Below are 22580 nucleotides of genomic sequence, written 5' to 3'. Positions count from 1 at the left end.
CTACTGCCATTATTCTGATAGCCGTGGCTAGCCTGCCTTCTGAGGCCTTCAGCAGGGTGCTCTTTGTGATAAAAGCCACGGGCAGACAGCTCACCAGTAGACTGAACCGCTCTCACAGTGTACCGGCCCTTTTGGTATCAAAACGTTTTTCCAAGCTAAATTGCTTTTTCGATAGCTTTTTCTAACATTTTTTTTTATATGTTTTCATGTCTGAACAAGTTTATTTAGGAATATTGAAAACTGAAAGCAGTACTGTGCTTGTTTCTGATCGTTCGCTCACATCAGAGAGCAGACGACCACAGCTAAAATCTGCATGCAAGCAGACGATGCTAATATTTATTTCCCTTTTAGTACCTAGAAAAATTATTCGAGCAATAAAAGTAAGCGAATAAATAATTTTACAATCGGAAGTTATTAGAACAGCAATTTAATTCTCAAAAATGCCTCAATTTCAAACGCGGTGAATGCGCTGAGAGGGCGCTGCGGTCAACTGGTGTGCTGTTTTTTGCGTGCTTTCGTCACTGTGACAACACGCCGTGCTAATGCAAAACTGAAAACTGCCCCCATGAAAATGGATAGAGCATTTTTAGCAAGAGATCATAATTTCCAGCTTCATTTCTGACTATATTTATACATTCTAGCTGGAATTGCCAACTTCTAACTAGAAAAATTCTTACTCTAGCTAGAAACAATTATTTCCAGCTTGCAGGATTTTTTTCTTCCAGCTGGACTGACAGATGCTAGCTGAAATAGCGACCAGCCGGAACAAAATCTCAATCCAGCTAGAAATGAGCTAGAGACTGAATTTCTAGCTAGAAATTCTGCCTATTTCTAGCTAGAAGAAATTTGTGGTTCAATAATCCAGCTACAAAAAATATATATTTTCACCTGGGTGGTTTGGGCGACAGACTAGCCACACTCCACGCTCCATTGCAAGTGCCTGCTAACTATTATTATTTTTACTGGTACTGACCTTGGCCACCGGCCTGGGCTTGACGAGCCCGCGCGGTCGGTGCAGGGTGGCGGTGCCGTCCGGCTCGTAGCCATAGTCGTATCCGTGAGAAGCCACCTGCCGGACCACCTCCGAGTCGGTGTCGTAGCCGTGCTGCCGCCAGCTGCTCACCATGTGGTACCAGTCCGACTGTGGGGCCGGCTGGGGTGGCTGGTGGTACGGCGGCAGGTTGTGGTGGTGGTACCCCTGCTGGTACTGTGGCTGGTACGGCGAGTGGCTCTGGTACGCGGGGCCGCCGTCCTCCAGGCTCTCGAGGGACCGGCCCCGGTTGGGAGAACGAACCTGCGGCACGATTGCGGGGGTGAGAGTGAAGCAGAGATGACTAAGACACAACTGACTATACTCACTTCACAGAACTTGCTGAGCTAGTTGGTTCATCCCTGCAGCAAAAAGAATAGGGCGCTAAACAGACGAGGATGAAACCCGACACGAACGACATATACAGGCACCTGTACGTGCCATTTGTGTCTACTTTTATTCTCGCCTGTTTAGCACCCAATTCTTGTAACAGCAGAGCTTTTTAAGCTTTTAGTTCTGGCGTATAGCATTACCAAAAAAAAAAAATATCAAGGGAGCACGCGTGAGCGTGTGCCTCGCGAGGAACACCCGGCGTCGGCCAGCTCGACCTTCGAGAACACTCTGCCCAGTCTTCATGGTGTGACGCCTCGCGTGCTGTTCTCTTCGCCAGTTCACATAGAGTTTGCGACGCTGGTTGCCATGGTTTCTAGCGCATGCTAATGCAGTCCACTTAACTTAAGGAGAGACGTGAAAGGCTGCGGACAAAATGATCCTGGCCTGCCAGTCATGGAGAGCTTTCAGTGGCAAGTTCAGAAATCCGTGTGAGCTGCAACAGCTGGGTTTCCGACGAAAGGAGAGGGGCCACCAGCTGTGCTGTTTCTCCAGCCTTGCACCCTTAGTGCAAGCTGCGACAATTTTTCTTGTACTGCAGAGCTGACTGCAGAGCTGTCCACTTGACTGGCTACAACAGCAGCCAATTTTTCCTCCAGTCTAGATGGCCAGAAACGGCTAGAGTGATCTCCCGGTAGCAAAAGGTTACCTGCAGAAGTTGGTACCCCAGGGAGTGTTCTGGGGCATTCTAAGAAGGTAAGTTGGCTAACCATAAAGGCCCAAGTGTGTCATATAATGCTAAACGTCGGTGGATGACTTTGCTTTAAAAAAACGAAGCAAGCAAACATTGACCTGCAGCTCTTATACCAGTCACTGGCACAACCTTCTCCCTTAAGTACACTCCAATTTTTAAAGGGACACCAAAGACAAAACGAAAGTTGGTCTAAATAGATAGATTGTCATCCGCAGAAAATGAATATACCTATCTCTGGGTCACTACCTTGAAAATAATCGCTTAAGTAATAAAAAAATGAAGCTATCAGCTGCCCAGCAGAGATGATGTCAACAGTGACTGAGTGGATGTGCCAAGAGTCACATGACGTACAACAGAACAACAACTGCGCACACAAGCTCTCAAAGAAACACAAAATCTTTCTTTGCACGCTCACTTTCATAAGTCATAAACAACTGTGAATGTACAGGTATAATTCAAGCCGTGCCGACATTCGCAAGCTGCCAAGCCGCTGCGGCGGTGGCGGTCGCAATGGTTAATGCAAGTTCGGCAAAGTCACAAGTCTGTTATACCCTTGTTTTTACATCATGGCAGCAAGTAGCACATCAGCCTTCCCCGGTTATGCTCTTCTGTCGACAGTAATTCAAAGTAATGAGTGTGTTTATTGACTACGTTGTGCAAGCAACCAAAATTTCGAAGAAAGTTGACAAAAGTGTTGCAGGGTCCATTTAAATCCCTTATTCCTCGAACCTCCTCGAATGATGGCGACTATCAGACAAGTTCTGTCTGCGATGTGATGTAAATGTAGTCCTTTTCCTTAACGACGGCATTGTAGCTGCGACACCTGGCCTCGCAGCAAGTCGAGACCGGTGGGACTGGCCCTCCTCACCTGCATCGACACGAAGTCGTGCTGGTACAGGTGGTGCTCCCCGACTCCGGCGGCGGGCTGGTGGAAGGCCGGCCCGCTGAAGTGCTGCTGCTGCAGGATGAGGCTGTCGCCACTGCCCGCGCGGTAGAAGTTCCCCGTGGCCATCCGCGGAGGCGACTGCTGCCTGAAGGTCCTCAGCTGAGGCAAGCTCGGGTCACCGTCCGACCTCAGCGGCGGCACCGCGTTGGCGTGCGCGACCTCAGGGGGCGGGTGGTTCGCGCTCGGCACGCCCTGCTGGTACGGGTGGCCCAGCGGTACCGGAACTGCGAGGGAACACCGCAGCGTTAAATCTCTGGGCACCACATGAACGTGTGTAGTGTACGTGGCAATCAGCTGGTATTGGTCATCTGCAACAAGAGCCAATGGTAAGCAAGTGCTTTAGTGGAGATGACAAAAATCTACCAGAAAACTGCAGTGAAATACAAACGGTACGACGAAGTTATGAAATAATGACGTTGGTGGCACTGAGCTGTTAGAATGTTCTGTGCTTGGCACCAAATTATAGTGCGCCTGTTATTTATATCTGCACTTTTCCTCGATAAGATATGCTCTAGAATACTTTGGATACTTGTACCTAGTTGCAAGTGCAACAGCCTATTTCTGCACGTAGAGAAATGCTCACAGATAGTGCAAACTGACAAAAAATAAATGGCCACTTCTTCTGTCTACATGCAACTCCAAAAACATCAGACATGGATAAAGTATGGAGCAACTGCAGGGCAGTAAATGGTAAACCTTAAAAATTAAAGCCGTTCTGCTCAACGTGAAAGCTGTTGGAAGTGCAGAGCAGTGGTTTGCCATAATGGCTGTAGCACCGTTATCCACTCTCTGTTTCCATCCAATGCAATTCGAATTTCCCACCTTCGCAGTTCTCGCGCCCCCTACCTGAAACTGTGCCAGCGGGAGTTCTGTTCTTTTGGTGCTTGCTTTTCCTCCCCCACGTGCCGCCATTGCACTGCCACTTTTTTGCGCTTACTATCGTAATAACCAACCCAACGAGCGTTTCCGACTACTAAATGAACACAGGCGCTGCCGTTAATTACATATATTTTGCCTCAAATGTGCCTGCAGTTTTCTTTGCACTAAACAATGAGGAGATGTATGACAAGCACCAGCGGTTCACGAGTTGCGAACGGTTATGACTATTTACACCGCTTGGTTTTTGAAGCCTCTGCGGGACGCCCTACGACAGTACGCCGGACTCTACTTGGGTCCGTTATCTCACTGTGCCGCCTGATTCCGGCAGTCGCTTGACATCTTGGAGCGTTACAGCGAGCTACGACGACCAGGTGATCCCCTAAAGTTCTGTGCACTTAAGAAGCCTTTGACAAATAATGAGACACCCACATTCTCAACGAGCACTAAGTCACATTATCCTAGCAGAGGAACAGGTGCACTGACACTAAACCCCCTTCAAGAGCATGACGACAGTCTACCAAGCTAAGCTTTAGATGGGTGGCATGTCAATGGCGGCACTCCGCTAACAACACACGCACGCAGACAAAAGCACACCCTAGAGAGGGGGGGAGAAGAGAGAGAGAGAGAGAGACGCACCGTGTGAACCGGGCCTAGCCGCCAGCAGCTGGCCCATGTCGACGCTCGAGTGCCGTGCGTCCCCGTAGTGCATCGCCTGCCGCGACCCGCTGTTGAGGTCGCGAACTTTCTTGATGGCCAGCATCAGCTTCTTCTGGTGGCCTGCACATACAGTGTGTCAATTGGTTTGCCCACTTGCTTTGTCTTAGATGGGGATTGGTACTCTCTCTCAAGAGCAAGTGCGCTGAAAAGTAAAGACTGTGACAGTGCACAGCTAGCTAAGTTTATTCTTCCAAATCCATCAGCCAGCCAGCATAAGCGCTAAGGCTTGCGTGTAGGGCTGGGCAGTCTCGGTTGAAATCAGTTCAGCCAGGAACCAGATTGCCAACACTAGACAAGAAATACAACCGATGATAGTGGAGGTTGTAGCCAGAAACCTGAGAGGATGCCAGCTCAGGCAAGCGCGAGATTGTATCCCTCCAAGACTAACTTATTATTATTATAAACAAGCCTAACTTATTATTTGTAAGGTAACCCATCTTTTGATTCTTGTTTTCCCTTTGCGTTGGCAGCCTGACTGGCTCCAAATACAGAACAGCTGGTGGAGAACACCCACCCAGCTTCTGGATGCCGATGTCTTCCAGGTCCTCCCAGGTGAGGTCGGCCACCCTGTCCACCGTGGTGTACCCTTGCTGGCACAGGGAGCCGTAGTACTGCTCGAGCCTCAGGAGCTTCAGCCACGTCAGGAGATTGTCCTGCACGCAAGTGATGAGGGTGCAAAAGGAAAGGACATGTCACGAATCACATCAAACACCACTCCTAACAGCCAACTATTTGGTGAATTAGTACAGCCACAGTGCGCTAAAAACAATTAATAGGTGAGTAAAAAAGGGAAATAATGGTCCAAAAACGTCCTGGGCCATCTCCACTAACGTGAAACCTGGCGAGGGGAGAAGCATGCAGTGTATAAGTGTATTCTTGGTACCTTGGCGTTTTTGCCAACGGAGACGAAGCTGTTGGGAGGTAGAGGTATACAGCTTTGCTGTAAAAGTCTCGTGTCTTTCAAACACGAAGCTCTCTAGCATAAGGCGTAAACGAGCGTCCCGGTATTTGTTTAGTACGTGTTACGTTCTAGCATGAGGCAGAAACGAGTTTCCCGGTGCTGTAGTACCATGACTACATCAGATGACAATTACAACAACGACGACAACAGGAGACGCCAACAGCCCCAGCCCCCTAAGGGGCTTTGCCCCTAAAACATGCACTAGTTGCTGGAATCTTGTTTGTACATGAGATAGACAGATTGTCTACACTCAAAAATTTATGCGGTGTGACCTTAGTTGATAAATTAATAATAGACTGCACATAAGAAAACCCTGGCGGCCAGGAAGATGGATTACATACATCAGAACACGTCTCCTGTTACACCAGCTGACAGGACTGAGGTTTCACCACATACAGAATCAGGGCACTGCGCTGTTAATACTACATGTGGACATTTTTTTACTGTTATTATGACCGTACGATTACTGCATCTGAACATGTTTCAAACGTTGAAAGTTCTGGTCAGACTAAGGTGTTGGCTCATTACTGCCAGGGGTACAAGACAGCAAGAAAGCGTGTGGATTACTCTCTCCTGCACTGTTGTTTTCATTTTTCTGCCAATTTGTTTAGTTTTGTTTTCTGCTGGTCGAGAAAAAATCCGCCGTTTTTTCCAGGAGCGGGAGTCGAACCCACATCTCCGCATAACGCGTGCGGTGCACTGACCAATTATGCTATCCCCCAGCGGCTCCTCTCTTGACTTTTACCAGGGGGGTTTATATTTACAAATGTTCTGAGGACGGTCAACTAGCACCGCCCCTCGACCACCGCGGGAGACGTAGAACGTCTTTTTTCCAGCGGCCACCGCAAAAAAAGACGTTCTATGTCTCCCCCGGTGGTCGAGGGGCGGTGCTAGTATATATATATATATATATATATATATATATATATATATAATTTGTTTTGTTGTTGTTTTTTATCGGAAAAAGTGACAGCATAAATTCTAGTGCCAGAATTTGCAGTGAATATGAAGAAATATTGGACATTTGAGGATTAAACATACAACAGCTATTGTCACAGCACATATGAGTGATAGGAAAGCTGTTACAGTCACAGTGACTAGCAGGCATCCCCAGAATTAAAAACATATACCACTCCGTCGAGGTTCTGAGATTCAAAGAACATAGCCAAAACAGAGTTCATATGGTCGACTGGAAAGTGTGGGTTGCCCAGCAAGGCACGCACCGGTTTGTAGTCTGGAATCCCGTCTGAAATGTTGAGGTTGCTGATCTCCGACTTGAGCTTCCGCCGGTGGGCTGGCTTCGTGATGCCAATGGCTGTCAGGTCCTGCACGCGTCCCAAAAGTCAAGGGTCAAAAAAAAGAACTCCAGGAATTAATTCCACGCAGTGTCATTCGCTGGGTAACCTCAAAGTGCTGGCCCAAATAAAAGCCATATTCATCCTCAGCACAAAAATTCCTTTCGTTCTCTCTTTGCTGGGATTCCGAAATACTCTTATTTTGTGTTGTAATGAGCAATTCTTTGCCCTTAAAATATTTTCCATCGCATCACCTCATCGATCTACCAGTATCCCCTTAGTTTTTTTTTCATCACTTGATGTACACTGCACTGTCATCTGCTGGCTGTGTACGCCCAGAACGTAACGTGTTCTGTGGTAACAAATGATAATCGGAAAACACTAGAATGAAACAAACAACAGTAATATGCAATACTCTGGTGGGCAGTGGCTCGATATTTCAGTAACAAAACTGTGCGAAAGGGACAAATAAACGAGGCTGTAAAAAATTATTTAGGCTGTGTCCGACCGCCTAATGTGCCATTATATGATTACTGGTCCGGTAGGCACCCATCACAGCAAAAAAAAAAAAAAAAAAAAAAAAACATAAACGAAAATTTCAGTAAGTACCACTCGTTTTAAGAGTTATCACGTTTCGATGCAAACTGCGTGAAATACAAAGCTACTAAAACTGGCTAAGCAAAACCACGACAACGTGAAAAGTTGACTTACACTTACGAAAACACACACGACAGCATTTGTCCTGTGCGTTTTTGCAAGTTTTCATGAACTTTTCGTGCTGCTACATCTTTTTCAGCCAAGTAGTACCAACTAGCCCGACAATGTTATCCTTTGTTAGAACTGGCCTGCCCACCACACTTACCTCTGGGGTCATCCTTGATATGGTTGGCATGTCGTATCCGGCCTGCAGGAACAGGTGCGTGTACTCCTCGAAGTGAAGGTTCTTGAGCCACGTCGTCAGCACCTCGGTGTCCTGCAAGAAAAAGAGTGAATTGAGAAATTGCAGCGTACCACCAGTGTGCACAAACGTGCACACTAGACGGCACTGGATCACACTGGGACTGCACTATAGCAAGTAACCTGTAACGGTTGGACACTGGTGTACACTGGGAATGAACTGTGAGGGATAGCCACTAATAGATGAACATTCGTGGGCAAGGTTGCCACACTGTAGCTTGATATAACCACCAGAAGGGGAACACTGGTATACACTGGGACTGTACTGGTGGACACTGGGACTACACTATATCAAATAACCAGTCGCAGTTGAACAATCTTTTACTCTAGGACTTAGCTGTGACAAATGAGCACTAGCAGTTGAACATCCGTGGGCGATATGGCTGCAATGTAAATAACCACTCGCAGTCATGCATACACACTCTCAACTAAAGGGAATAATTTCATTTGCACAAATGTTGACAGGGGCACAGTATGCTTAAATTTTAAGCAATCCCAGCCAGTGTGCTCTTTTTTTGGAAGTGGAGCTGGGCTGCACATTTAATGCAGAAAACTAGCAGCCGGGACACAACCAGGATGGTAAAATAGCCCGAATGGCTAATGAGAGACCGGCACTAGAAGCAGGGGACCAAATAACTTAATAAAGGATGAAATGAGAAAATGAATGAATGGATTTGGACTGCGAAAGATAGGAGCAGTTTGAAGTCAGTGGGAGAGGCCGTCGTACTACAGTGGATGTAAAGCAGGCTGACGATGACCATCATTATGACAATAACTAACTTGATATGCTTTCCCCTACACCCATGTGTTCAATAAGGTTTGCTAACAAGCACCAGATTTCAGCTTGTTACTATAGGGCTGTCTTTCAGAAACAGGAAGATTCTCCTCTACAGGCATGCCTCACCAACATATGCACTTTGGCACCCAGCCAGCACCCATAGATTGAGAGGCAGGTCAATGGTGTCACTTTGGTTCGGACGCAGTAAAAAAAGTAGCAGGGAACAAAAACATACTGATGAAATAGGGCAGAAACAATCCTTTTCTTGCTTTGAGCAACGTAAAATGCACCCACAAGTAGGCAGCACTGACAGCATGGTGCCGCTGTTGGTGCAAAGGAAGTGATGTACTAATTATATCTCATCACACACCAGCCCTAATGTCCTTGTTTACTAACTTGGCACTATCAACTAAATATAATTTGAGCAATGACTTCACAACTGCTGCTTATTGCTAACTAGCAACTACTTCATTGTGTAGTGTTTCTCACACATCCTGTAACCAACTGTGTATTAAAACATGCTGTTTTGTTTTCTAGTTTTATCCCTTTTTTATCACTTCCCACTTCCAGGGTTCCCAAGCTTCTATTTTCTTTTCCTGATTCCCCTTTCCTGGCAAGCAGCAGGGTTTCATTAGCTACAAATGAACACAAAATTAAAAAGAAGCCCCCTACATATGCTCGCATACTGTTACAAATAGTTGCAATAGTGTTACACATACTGCTACCAACATTGTAGCAAACACTTATTTTCTGTTATTGCCTTTTTTCTACAACTTAGTACTCTCCGATTTCGCACTCCCAACTTTTAGTTTTCTTCCCAATTCCCTTTTACGACCAGCAGCCCATTTCATTAGCTCCAAATGAAAGAAAAATTCAAAGTCCGAACTTTTGAGCACAAATAGTGTAACACACTTTTTCCCTAGTTTCTTCCTTTTTTATCGCTTTAAACTTTCAGGAATTTCACTCACGCCTTTTCCCAAATTCTATTTTTTTGGCAAGCAGAAAGTTAACTGAGACCAATATAAAAAAAAGAATTCTCAAACTTCCGCGTATGTACGTTACAAATAATGTGATACAGCTTTCTCTACTTTCTTCCTTTTTCTCTCTCCGCGCTTCTAGGAATCCCGCTGCCGCTTTTATCTGCCTTCCCTAATTCCCTTTTCCGGGAAAGCAGCAGGGTTTCAGCTCAGCTCCAAAGAAAAAAGAAATTAGGAAGTCGTCCCAACTAAGACGCAATCGCCTTATGCCCTAACAACCCCCTTCCGCCTGCAGCGCTAAGCACGTCCCTTCCGCGACGCCCCATCAGCCGAAAGCGCGTCACAGAGAAGACGTGCACGCGGCATTGCTATTTCGGGATTGCGAGCACGGCAAGCGAAGGCGAGGGCGAGGAGCCCCCGAAGCGCTCCTTCGGGGGATGAAAAGCATCGCGCAAATCCCCCGGAGAGAGACGCGCGTACATATTTGCCGCGCGACGACGAAGTAGGCGCCGAGGAGTCGTCGGGCCCCAAGGCGCGCCGCCCGTGACTCATCGACTCGCGCGACACAAGGAAGCGGTGGGGAGGGCGCAACGACGAGACGGCAGCGCTTCCGGCTCGGTCGGGAAGAGCCGGGCACGCGCGGACGGGTACGAAACAATGAAAGCGCGTGTGTGCGGCGGCGCGTTAGGGGAATAAAACGGGGAAGAAACGTATCGCACCTCCGTGCCGCCTTAGCACCACCACCAGAGAGAGATGCGTGTGTGCGGGCGTTAAGAAAGGGCCGTCGCGATCCACGTAGCAGAAAAATGGGGAATAAAAGAGGGAAGAAGGGAGCTCCTTCCTCCCTGAAAGGGGGCGCTCAAACAAAATTTTCGGAGAGCGAGCACAATTCAGCCGAACCGGGGGAAGAAAAAAAGAACCGCGGAGGCGTTTCTTCCTTTTCGGGAAATGTATAAGTACGCGGGCAGGGCGGAAGCGGCGAAAGGGGAACAAGGACGCAACGGTGGAGATGAGGATGGGGAGGTTTGGGGGAAAGAGGGAGCAGGGTCTCTCTTCGCTGCTACTGCTACAACCACCGCGGCAGCGTCGTCGCAAGCGCTTTAGGGAAAAGGGGATTCGGGTTCCCGCGCACGTCGGAGACGCCGCGCGCGCCTCGAGTGCTGCTGCTGTTCCTGGGGCCACGCGCGCTCGCGTCCCAATCGTGTTCGAGCACTTTCCACTCCCCGCGCGCGCTCCTTCCCTCGGCGGGAGCACAGGCGCCAATATCAGCTCGCCAGGTGTTTCCGAACGCCCGGCGACGACGACCACGCCTGAGGCGAACGGGCCCTCTCTTCCTCCACGGTCTGCGTCGATACATGGCTGGGAAACAACGCGCGCAATAAGACTGCCGTCCCGAGAACACGTACGGACGAAGGCGGGGGGAAAAAAGTTACGATGGTTTGGTTAATTCAGGGAGATAAAAAATAGAACGCGTCGAAAGGAGAACGAAGTGGGGGGAACGTGTACCTGTCAAGCTGGCACGGCGACGAGAACTTTCGCAATCAGTTACAGATCGCAGAGGTTAGGCGGCAATCGCCGAAAAAGAAGCATTACGCAAGACGGCGAAGATGCCAGGGTTCGATCGGATCGCTAACGTGTCTTCGCTGAGAGAACGAAACTGACCAGACGATTACACGAAACGTGCAGCTGTGGCTCGCCTTGCAGCTTGTGCTTCACCGGGCATAAATTATGTCAGATTATCGCTGTAATTATTGGCCACCGCTGCAACGGTTTCCCTATACAACTAGTACTTAATTACGTTTTGCTACCTCCACCGCAGCACACGTGTGGTTGTTGTGGAGCCCCCTTTACAGGGGCCATGAAGCCAAAATAGAACTTTGTTTCATTTGAAAGAATTAGCAGCCTTTGACACACACATCCACCCCAACCACGAAAGAAGTTTCTTGAACCAAAAAACGCAAGAAATATAAAAAACGTTCAATTTCTTTTAGTTACAGTTACGTAATAGGGGCTGACGTAACATGCTAAGGACCGGCCCTAAAACCATTTTAGGGGGCAAAGCTCCTTAGAGTCTGGGACTGTCGGCGTCTCGTGTCGTCGTCGTAACCGTCGCCTCATGTAGTCACGGCACCAAAACACCGGGCCCCTTGTTTACGCCTCGCGCTAGAGAGCTTCGTGCTTCAAGGACCAGAGACGTTTACAGCAAAGCTGTATACCTCTACCCCCTAACGGTTTCATCTCCGTGGGCGAAAACGCCAAGCCGCCAAGAATACACATTCATACACTGCATGTTTCACCCCTCCCCATGTTTCACGTCAGCGGAGATGGCCCGGGATTTTTTTTATCGGTCTGTTAACTGCGCGTCAACCTCCAAGCGATACGGTCACACGGTACTATAGGCCTCACTAGAATCGTCCAGTCAAGTTTCTTGGCGGCGGCTTCGGTCGGTGGCCGCCAATCGCAAAAACAAGATTTAGTGATGTCATGGCGAAATCACCGGAAAATAGCTGGGGAGTTTCCGCTGCTTCACGTCTTGCATGCCATCGCCATTATTTCTTCATTAAAGCTTGCGACAAAACTGATATTGATATCCCAACAAAGCAGCTTTTCTAACTAATCAAACTTACACATTGTCTCCATGGCACCTTTTAAAGGCAAGCCACAATGAACCGCCAGTATTTCCCCTACAGCCAGCCAACCCCGTCAAAAGACAGACACTATGTATACAAGCATCGGCCGACGGTCTTGTGGACGCGTGACAGGAGGCGGCCGCTCGAGATGCGAATGCATGTTTGCGAAGCCGCGCGACAAGTTTATGCTAATGCTCTCCGCGTTTCAATGGGAATACAGCGTGTACTGCGAAGGACCCAGAAAGATCCTTTCGCAGGGAGCCTTTTGAGAGGCGTGTTATAACCACGCGTACGAATAATCCGGTCGGGGAGAAACACTCGCGTCCTTATAGGAACCGTAAAAGCGGTTAGAACGGTAAGCTATTTCGCCGCACTCAATTGTGAAGGGTTATTTTAGGAGCACCACGTTTCTTGTTATAGTCTAGGCCAAACCTCCGCACCACATGCGTTATCTACCACCGATAGTAAAGACAGCATGTAGGAATGCCAAGCGACCGTTCGAAGTCAAAATTACTGCAGTGCATACTTCCGCGCCGACGTGACAACAGAATGGCACTTCATAAAACATTTCAATTCGAATACTAATTTGAATTTTGTTGGTTTAGCGCCGTAGTGGAGGGGACCGGATTACTCTTGACCACCTTGGGGGGATCTTTAACGTGCGCCGAAATCCCGAACACAGGGGGCGTTTTCGCTGTGCGCCTCCATCTGCAAAGCGGCCACTGCGGCCGGGACCGAACCCGCGTCCTTGGGCTCAGCAGCACAACACCTTAGCCATTGAGCCGCCAAGGAGGGTCTTTCTGAGATATTGTTTCCTTTCATTCTTATTGCTGGAGCGAGCCAATAACCACTGCTATGAGAACACTTCCCGGACATAATTCTCGGAACTTCCAAAGAATAATGTCCACCGCACGTTGCCTTTACTTGCAGTCTGCCAAAAATCTTTTAAAGCTGACACGTTTAGCTATAACCGTCGTTACTTCGCCGCCTAAGAGGCGTACCACATAGGGGCAGTCGCTGTGAGAAATTTCGATCATCATACACAACTTCCAGGCGGCTACCCCTGTCAGCTACGACAGCTACTGCCCTTTAAAAGTAATTGCTGTTGTAATAACACACCTAATCTGTCGCTAATCTAATCTTCTTTTTGTTATTTTTTTCTGTCCTCCGAATGCTGCGATCTGATACCACGCTCAACCTTTGTTGCATAACATAGACGCAGGTCGAAACTAATTGAAGGCGCTTTTATAATTCGAGCGCGGGCGCATGCAGGCAAGCGTAAACATTTTTCAGGCTAGGACGGGGGGGATATTGCTCATTACCCCTGCACTTTCCGCGACATGCTCGCAGGCAAAATACCGAGCCGTAAGACCGTTACATAAGTTGCATCCCGCGTATCGGCGGACCCGGGATGCAACTGATCAGCTTCTTATGCAAGTCGTGGGCCCGGCACGAAACACAGCATATCGCTTCGGTGTACGGATAGGACAAGCAGAGACCATAACCGGTTGAAAAGTACTCGATGCGCTAATTGGAACATTTCTTGATGTAAAGCAGCTCGAACACAAACAGAAAATAAGGGTAACAAAAAAAAAAAGAAAAACGAAGGAAGCTCACACTAACATGTAAGACTTGAAGGTAGCGAAGCTGTGCGCAACCACGACCATCCCGACAGTTGAAGTTCACGACTGCAGCCGATTTTCTTATTCTTCCCTGACGCAACGACCTATACTTTATCATTGTTGCTATAAGTGCGAGCTTCCTTCATTTTTTTGGAAGCGATAATCATTGGACATCGGCTTGGAGGGGCGTACGCTATGACGTCTCTTTCTCGTTCCGAGCAAGTCTTGCCACGATTACGGCGAACGCTGGAGTTTTTTTTTTTTTTTTTGCCAATATTTCCCAATCTCCCGAAGTGGGTATACCTGGCTTCATAAACGTGCGCCGGGGACACAGGGCGGCGCGCACACACGATCGTTTCTTGGCTTTTTTAACTGCCCGGCGGCCTCATATGATAAGTGGGCATGCTCGGCTTGACGAACATGCGCAGGGGACGCTGGTCGGTCGTCGCGAGGCGCGCACGCACGAGCGCTAGGCATTTTCTTGGTTTTGTTAACTGCCGGGCGGTCGCCGCTAGGCCCGCGCTCGCGTGCACGTGCTCACCAATTTCTTGGTATTTTTAACTGCGGTCACGCAAAATTACGATTTGCTAAACAGCTTCGCTGTTAAGAAAAGACAAACAGGACTAACTGAATTTTCACAAAAAGAGAACAGATACATACATCAACAATCTCCACAGCGGTTTGATAAAGCCACGGTCCGTCCGTGGCTTTATCGAACTGTGAAAAAAATTACTGTGATAATTCACACAATGTTATAATTTAATCATTTTAATAAGTGACCTAGCTTTGGACACGTGCAGCGATCGTTGATGTGTTCTCTTTTTGTGAAAATTCAGTTGTTAGCCAGCGGCGTGTCCTGTTTTAAAGCGAAGCTAGCTTGGTCTAACTGACGGCGGTGTCGTAACCGAAACGCACTGCAGGAAAGCCAGCTTCACACAATGGGCGGGCACATGACGATGACACAAGAAGAAAAACGCTCCCCGTGATCGGAATGGAACCGATCGAACCGAATCGAACCCTCGCGTTATGGAGCCAATGTATACATGGCTCAATGGATAAACGGAGCATACGGGTCGAATGCATTCTTCCTATTCTCAAGAAATACACGTGTATCAGCCGATTGCAGAAACACGAGGGTGGCGCATATGGAGGAAATACAGGCAGCCGGAACGACGCCCAGACCACGGCCACTCGAGATCGAGTGGTCGTGCGGCGTGCCCAGACAAAAGCGTTCATATCGAACACGGATATTTCGAATCATCTCTTATAACGAACAGCAGGACATTCCCTCCCCAAATCTTTAAAGATATTTCCGAAAAACCTTATTCTATGCCTAAAAGCAATTTGTATGTACGATGCAACCAAAGCAACTCTTCACATGCATGCATTCCATCTCGCCATGGGGCTGCGCATACTTGCGTTCCAACTGTCTTTTATATGTCCCAAGAGAACGATGCGCGCACAACAAACAAGAAAAAGGGAATAACACGAACGGCTGAAAGACAGCCGAACCCGGGGACGACAAAAATGCTCGGTATAGGCCGGCCCACATTTCTCCGCAGTCTCACGAACACCGCTAGCACGCGTCTTTCTACACAAAAAGCACCCCAAACAAAGCAAGCCACAAAAATGGCGCAGCAAGCAACGGCCTCCATCCGACTCGTGCGTCTTCGCGTTTCCCGCTGCTTAATGAATCATGTCCACAAGTCCCCACGATCTACGGGCCCGTGTGTTCCCGGCCGCTTTCGCGCACATCCAGGCCTGTCCCACGATTCTCGCTATATAACGCAGACCGACGCGTTGCCTCCAGGAGAGAAAACACTGCCAACAGCAGCCTTATATATAGAGCAAGCAAGTTCCCAAACGCGCGCGCGGGGGTGTTCGCTTCGCCGACGGGAATCGCTCCGGCGGGGACTTATTGATATTTATTGCCCCTGCGTGGTCTCGCAGTGGCAGAGCTGCCGCCGCTAGGCGGCGTTGGCGGAGGACGAACCGCTCGCTGGTACACCCGCACACCACGGCGGGAGTGTATACTGCGTACAAGCGCGGGGTGTAATCTAGATAGCGCTGTTTAAACAAACGACGAGTCTGCACGCAGCTTGAGTCGGTGCGATGAAGTGACGCAGCCCCTTATCGAGAACATCGTTTTTCGACCGCGTTACTTGAACAAAGAGCGCCCGGAAACGGGCCGAACGATTTGTCACTCAGGGGATTATACGAACCGCTAAGAAACTACGACCTAACGCGAGATCGCTGGGGATACCACGAGTAGAGCACTGCACGAGCCCGGGTTCCGACCCGTGGGCCCGGACCGGGTTCGGCCTGAATCCACAGGCCTGGGCCGTTAATATTTCCGACGCGAAGCGTCAGAAAGGAGCAATAAAAATAACGTTCCGAATTTATTACCACGCACTTCTTGATGTCAGTTGTACGCATCGTTCTTGCTAGGCCTGATATATGTGCTGTCATTTTAATGGCATTTCATGTACTGCAATACGATTTTATGAGATTTTAGGGTATACCATACCAAAGATACTATTACAAGGAACGCCTTTTCTGGGAACGGAATAAATCAGACAACCATGCAGGGAGTCCTGCACCCATGTCTACGTATACAGACCTGGACAAACGAAATTTGAACACGAAAATACTAACCAGAATACACAAAATTGCAAAATACTGTTCGTTGCGATCTAATAATGAGACACGCTATTGGTATATTTCGAAAGCGTCATTTTCCAACTTTGTTTTTGTAACCTAAGCCGCGCGTCATTTTGACTTGCACGGGAAGAAATCGCGACATTTGTGTGTTCCGGTTTGTATTTTCGTGTTCGCGTTCCATTTATCAATATCTATGTACTCGTGTGTTTTACATGTGGCACCCATCGAAATGCGACTGCCGTGACCGCGAGTCGAACTGACGCGCTAGAGAAACAGCACCGCTTAGCAACCACGGCAGGTAAAACATTTCAGTGCACGTATACAGTACTCGTGCATTCAAACGCAGCATCAAGAATTTCAGCATATACCAACTTGTGGGCGAGACAACCACGTGATGTCGCCAAGAATGTGGTCAACACAGGTGATGGGGGCTCTGACGTGAGAATACGAGCTATTACTACGCCGATGTGACGTGAAGAGAAGACGTGGAAGCTTAATTAAGTGCGTGCACCACTTCACCCTAAATGTTCGCATTGCAATCCACGACGTGCTGCACAGACTAGATGCCCCGTCTGATTTCCCGCTACAAAGGCCACTCAACCAAATATAATAAACGAATTTACTTCAGCGTCTAAGCCCGGGCCTGTTCGTCGAGCTCGGGCCGGGCCGGGCCTAAAAATCGGGCTCGTGCAGTGCTCTAACCAGGAGGGCGCTGGGGATGTTCGAATTATATACTGGTCCAGGGGAGCAGCCAGGGGGGATGTTTCTGTGTCCGAACCACCCCACCCCGAAATTTTTTGAGCGGTGCATTTTCCCCCTTTGTCCCCTCCGCATTTCGGCGTTTTTTGCGCCCACGCTGATCACAGTCCGCATCGGTATATTACGTTAAAAAGAATCACAAAATTAGATAAGAAAATGAAAAAGCGTTTGCGCGCAACCTATATTTCCTTTTGTTTTTTTTGTTTTTTTTTCCCGGTCGGCGGCGCATAACAGCCCCCGAAAAATATTATTGGCTACGCCACTGTACTGGACTCTTGATCCGCCGATAGATTTAAAGCGGAGCTTTCTACTCCTCACTGACGGCGATGTAGTTACCCCACAGCGCACTGCAGGAAAGCCACCTTTACGCAAAGAGTTTCCACAAGGACACATCAAGCATGCGATGGTGTTCCAAAGAACTAAGCGCCTCAAGAGGAAAAAAAAAAAAACGCTTTGCCGGAATGGAAACTGCGTCCCACGCGTTATAAAGCTGACGTCTATGCGATTGCGTCATTAGAACACGGTCATAAACTGAAGCTTTTTATGCTTCACTGATGGCAATGTTTTTACGCCAAAACGCACTGCAGGAAAGACACCTTTACACAATGGGTTTTGACAAAGGTACGTCACTCACACACACGTATCAATGGGAGGTCTCTACGCACAAAACACGATACGTTCGTATAGCCCTGGAAGACTCATTCGCGTTGTAATAGAATCGCTGATGATGACGATGACCGTTCCAACATCGCATCCGGGTCGCTCAGCCTTTTCTTTGCGTTCGTTGCGCGTGCCTTGGCTTTGGACTTTGGTGGCTGAGTTTAAACGAACTTCGGCTTTGGTTGTTTGGATTTCGGACTTTGAGAGCGTGGATTTTGGACTTTGATTTCACTCAGTTTGCATGGAAAAAGCTTCGCGTGTTAACAATCTTTCTCTTTAAACTTCGATTTTTTTTTATCGTTTGCTTTCAAATCAATATACGTTTGCTTTTACCTCAACATTTAGTCGTAGTGTTGAGATCCATCGATACTCCCCGCCCCCGACCTTTTCTCTTTCTGCCGCAAGAGCAGCGGGCTTGTGAACTCAGAAAGAAGGAAAAAAAAAGAGGGGGGGCGGGGGTTGACTGAAGGTGATGCAGCACGGCGGCGACCGACCTCTTTCCCATATAATTTACTTTATAACGACGCCTCCAGCCCCCTCTAGGGTGTTCTCTACTGTTTTTTTCTCCCAACACGGTCCGTTTCATCCCCTTCATTCCATTTGCATCTCGCCATTCGAAATCTTCCCGACGCAAAGGCATAAATAAAAAAAAAGAGAACACCATAAAATTTCCCCGCTAACATATTCATTTAGAAACACATAAGGGGCTCGTTATAAATCTCACAGGGCAATTAAGCGGCCCCGGAGTCCTCGTCTAGTGTTTTATGATTTCTTTAGCGGGACCCCATGAATCAAAATTTAAAGCGAGCGCGTGGGCAGAAAAAACTCGGCGCACGGGAACCCGGAACTAAATATTACGTGCCCCACGCGACCTGCGAAACGACACAGTCTATGTTCGCCATTAGCTGCGCTTCTTGTACTCTCGTTTCCCAGACATCTCTGAAATCAGCGTAATTGGCTTTCCTTTCCTATTCGCTCCCCTCCATGTCGGAAAGAACCCCAGCGTGAGCGATTCCTTTTGGTTCGCGTGTTTTTTTGTTTTTTTCCTTTCAGAGCGAGCTGAAATTCACCAAGATGCTCAGAAAGACCCGTGCCCTGCCCTCGACAAGCGCCAACGAATAAAGTTTCAAACTATGGCGATGCGCTCTAAGGGTGCGTCATTTTTTAATCACAGCGCGCTCGGAAGCGTCGGAAGTATGGCTGTATAATTGAACACGGTCAAGAGATGTGCTGGTCAGAATGTCGCGCTACATGTAGAACAGCGACTTAAACAAAACACTCGCCAAACGCAAAAAAAAAAAGAGAGAGAGAAGCGAGCTTTAGAAACCAATTAATACGAACAGCTTTAAATTCGGCGCACGTGTAAATTATTCAAAGGGTGAAGGTACGATGTAATTGAAAAGGCTCGAGCGAAGTGCTGACCTGACTTCTCCGTGACAACGTAAGCGAAGCCAAACTTTAAAGAAAATAGCATGATATACGCAGCGAGAGAGAGAGAGAGAGAGAGAGAGAGAGAGAGAGAGAGAGAGAGAGAGAGAGAGAGAGAGAGAGAGAGAGAGAGGGGGGGGGGGGGGAGAGAGAGAGCGATGTTCTAAAATGCCCTTTTCAGTCTAACAGTGAAATATTTATCAGGGGTAAACTGTAATTGAAAATGTCCATGCGAGGTACCGGGCCGGATTTTGCGTTACGATGAAAAAAAAAAAAAAAAAAAAAGAACGTCGAATTGGAACGAAAACGCCTTTGACCGGTAGGTGGGACTGCGGTTTTAAATATTAACGACACCGGCGATTTTCTACTCGAACAAGGAGTACAGTATTTAAAAGGAGGGAGCCAAAGACAAGTATTTGTTCTTCACTTCATGCTCGCCACGTTCTCGAAGGGGTCAGGCCTAGTATTAAAACGACGGACAGATCGCGATAGCCTTAGAAAAAGACAGACAGGATGCGTGAGTGTAGGTGGACCGAAAAGAAGTAAATTTTTTGCGCAGTTTTGAACATATCGAGGTTGAAAGAGAGAGAGAGAGAGAGAGAGAGAGAGAGAGAGAGAGAGAGAGAGAGAGAGAGAGAGAGAGAGAGAGAGAGAGAGAGAGAGAGAGAGAGAGAGAGAGAGAGAGAGAGAGAGAGAGAGAGAGAGAGGAGAGAGAGAGAGACGAAGGTCAGTCCGCCTGGCATTCCAGGATCGGCTTGATGCTGCCCGTCGGAATAATTTGCGGCGTAAAATCCGTATACATGGTGCGGATTTCGCTTGCGAATTCGCAGGTGCGGCCCCTGTCGTGCAGCAAAACGATCTATTCTCGTTGTTGTGGCAAATTTCCAAAAGTTTGGAACAGTCGAACTTCTGTAAACGCCATTTGCCATGGCTTTTGGCAATTAATTTGTCGCAGCAGAAAAAAATAGGAAAATACATCGTTTTGCGAATTCGCAGTGCGAATTTAAGACGAAGAAACGGAAGCTAGAGAAGAGGCGCAAATGCGATGCAGCAAAAAAGAACATCTTTGATAATAGGCTGTCGCCATAAAAGTACGTAAGCTAACTTAAGCTACCTGGGAATATTTTTCGGGCGAATAGGTAAAAAAGAAGACAGCCTCGCGAGTTCTGTCAGACGGTTAACCCTATTGGTTGAATGTTGACGGTTAGCCCTATTGGTTGAATGAACGTGATCGAGGAACAGTGACGGCCATCATCGACCGGACTAAGCGTAGACTGGAGGTGTGGAGGAGCCGGACAATGGCGTGGGTGGGAAACAATAGGGGTGGGGGGGCCAAGTGCAGAAGTGTAATCAACCTGCTATGACACTCACGGGTGTTATCGGGGAGTGTCAAACCGTTTCAAAGGGGTATAGCTACAGATCCGATCCAATCCAATGTTGGAATAAAGTTCCTGAAGTTCGCCATCTGGTTCCACAAGCGTTACCAACGGTCCACTACGTATTACAGATCTTCGAGTGTTTATGTTGCTTTCCAGAAGACCAGTAGCCCGCAGCGCTGTAGTCTTGTAACCTCTCCGTCCGTCCTGTTTTTTTTTTTTTTCGAATCAATACCATCTCGCCCAACTTCGTGCTCTAATTTCCACAAGGTATAGCACTGCTCTTATTGCTGCCAAAAATGCTGACGAATGGAATAGCCCAGATAAAAAGAGTCACATTACCCAGAACGCTACACATTCTCCAGACGACAAAGGATGTAGACAAAAGCATTGATCGAACGCACTAACGAGATTGCCCAATAAAGTCGTTACTCGAGTTATTAGTTGAACAATTAATTATGGGGCTTACAAAACATGCCAAGACCGCGGGAACAGCGCCCGGCCACGTTTAACCCCTTCCATAGCCAGCTTACGCTTTAAAATGAACTTAGCAAAAATTTGCCGCCTAATACATCGCCGCAAAGCACTTCTGGAGGCAGGTAACGTCACGTATACAACGCCACAGTGCCTTTATTGCACGCGTCGCATGTGTGGGGGCCTGTTTGTCGCAATTTCGTTGCATTTTACCGTGGGGCTTAGACCTCCCGCCACTGAAGACGCTGGTAATAAACCTTGGTCATTAATTACCTTTCAGGTTGACGCGCATACGTCGACGGTAATTGGGCGAACGCGTTTTAGCGTTCCTTCTATTCGTTCGTAGCACGCGATTTTACTATTGATTGATTGATTGATTGATTGATTGATTGATTGATTGATTGTAGGGTTTAACGCGCCGACGCTACACAGGCTATGAGGCGCGCCTTAGTGGAAGTATCCGGATAAATTTTGACCCCCTAGGGATCCTTAACGTGCGCCGGAATCTCGACACACGGACGTTTGCGCTTTTCGCCATAATAAGAAAGTGCCCCCCCCCCCCCCCTCGCGGCCGGGAATCGAACCCGCGTCCTTGGGCTCAGCAGCACAGCGCCTTAGCCACCGAGCGAGCCACCGCGGCGAGTACATTTCCCTAGCTAACCATAAAACGCAACAAAAAAATGAAAGCGGAAAACTCATTGTAGAAGTCGAAAAAATCTTCGTGTGGTTTGAGTAAAACATCCACCGTCGTAATGTCCTGATGACCTTCAAGTTAGCTCAAGTACCTCGTCTTAAAATGACGCCAAGACTTAGGGGAACCTGGCTTCAAGTATCGTCTTCATCAAACTAAATTCCTCCATGCCAAACTTTCGGGCTAGACGTTTTTAACGTGATAGGCAAGCCTTCCTTATAAACGATACAGCGAATCTCCTGCGGCGTGCAGAATTTAAAATGCCGGCATACACTTAGCCGAGCTCAGCGCATACAGCCGAGGCCTGGATTATGAATGCACCTCCGCGCATTGCGTGGGGGCCGGTGCATAATATGGGAAGGCTCCGAGACGGTGCACCGCACACGCTCTAGTCTCAAATTCACGCTCGTATAGTTAAACTGGAACCTAACCAGAGCTCGCGGGGGCGGACTAATGTATTCTGATGGCGAAACCCGCGCCAGCGCTTAAAACAAAGAGAGAGGAAGGCGGCGGCGGCGGCGGGAAGTAGAGTACAGTACGAAGCACGGTCGAAAGAGATTGAAGCGACGAATTATAGTAACATAACCATCCGTTGATGCCCTAATATAGAGAATGGTGTCTGAACACATTAAGCGAGAGAGAGATCGGTTATAAT

The 22580-nt window shown here is 48.2% G+C and overlaps 1 protein-coding gene across 1 annotated transcript in view; it reads right to left on the bottom strand.

The window, feature by feature from the left end:
• The window catches only part of LOC144137919 (uncharacterized), a 510196-nt gene that overhangs the window by 10361 nt on the left and 477255 nt on the right, over positions 1-22580 (bottom strand). Inside the window, exons 16-21 of the mRNA XM_077669938.1 lie at positions 7775-7885; positions 6841-6942; positions 5171-5309; positions 4576-4716; positions 2983-3284; positions 974-1294 (exon numbers count right to left, since the gene is read on the bottom strand). Of these exons, the coding sequence (XP_077526064.1) occupies positions 974-1294; positions 2983-3284; positions 4576-4716; positions 5171-5309; positions 6841-6942; positions 7775-7885 (1116 nt within the window). The remainder of the gene's footprint in view (positions 1-973; positions 1295-2982; positions 3285-4575; positions 4717-5170; positions 5310-6840; positions 6943-7774; positions 7886-22580) is intronic.

The sequence above is a fragment of the Haemaphysalis longicornis genome, unplaced genomic scaffold (genome assembly GCF_048455015.1).
Source record: "Haemaphysalis longicornis isolate Haplotype H1 unplaced genomic scaffold, Haemaphysalis longicornis Haplotype H1 scaffold_5, whole genome shotgun sequence".
Taxonomy (NCBI): Eukaryota; Metazoa; Arthropoda; class Arachnida; order Ixodida; family Ixodidae; genus Haemaphysalis; species Haemaphysalis longicornis.
This window is presented reverse-complemented; position numbering and strand designations above follow the sequence as displayed.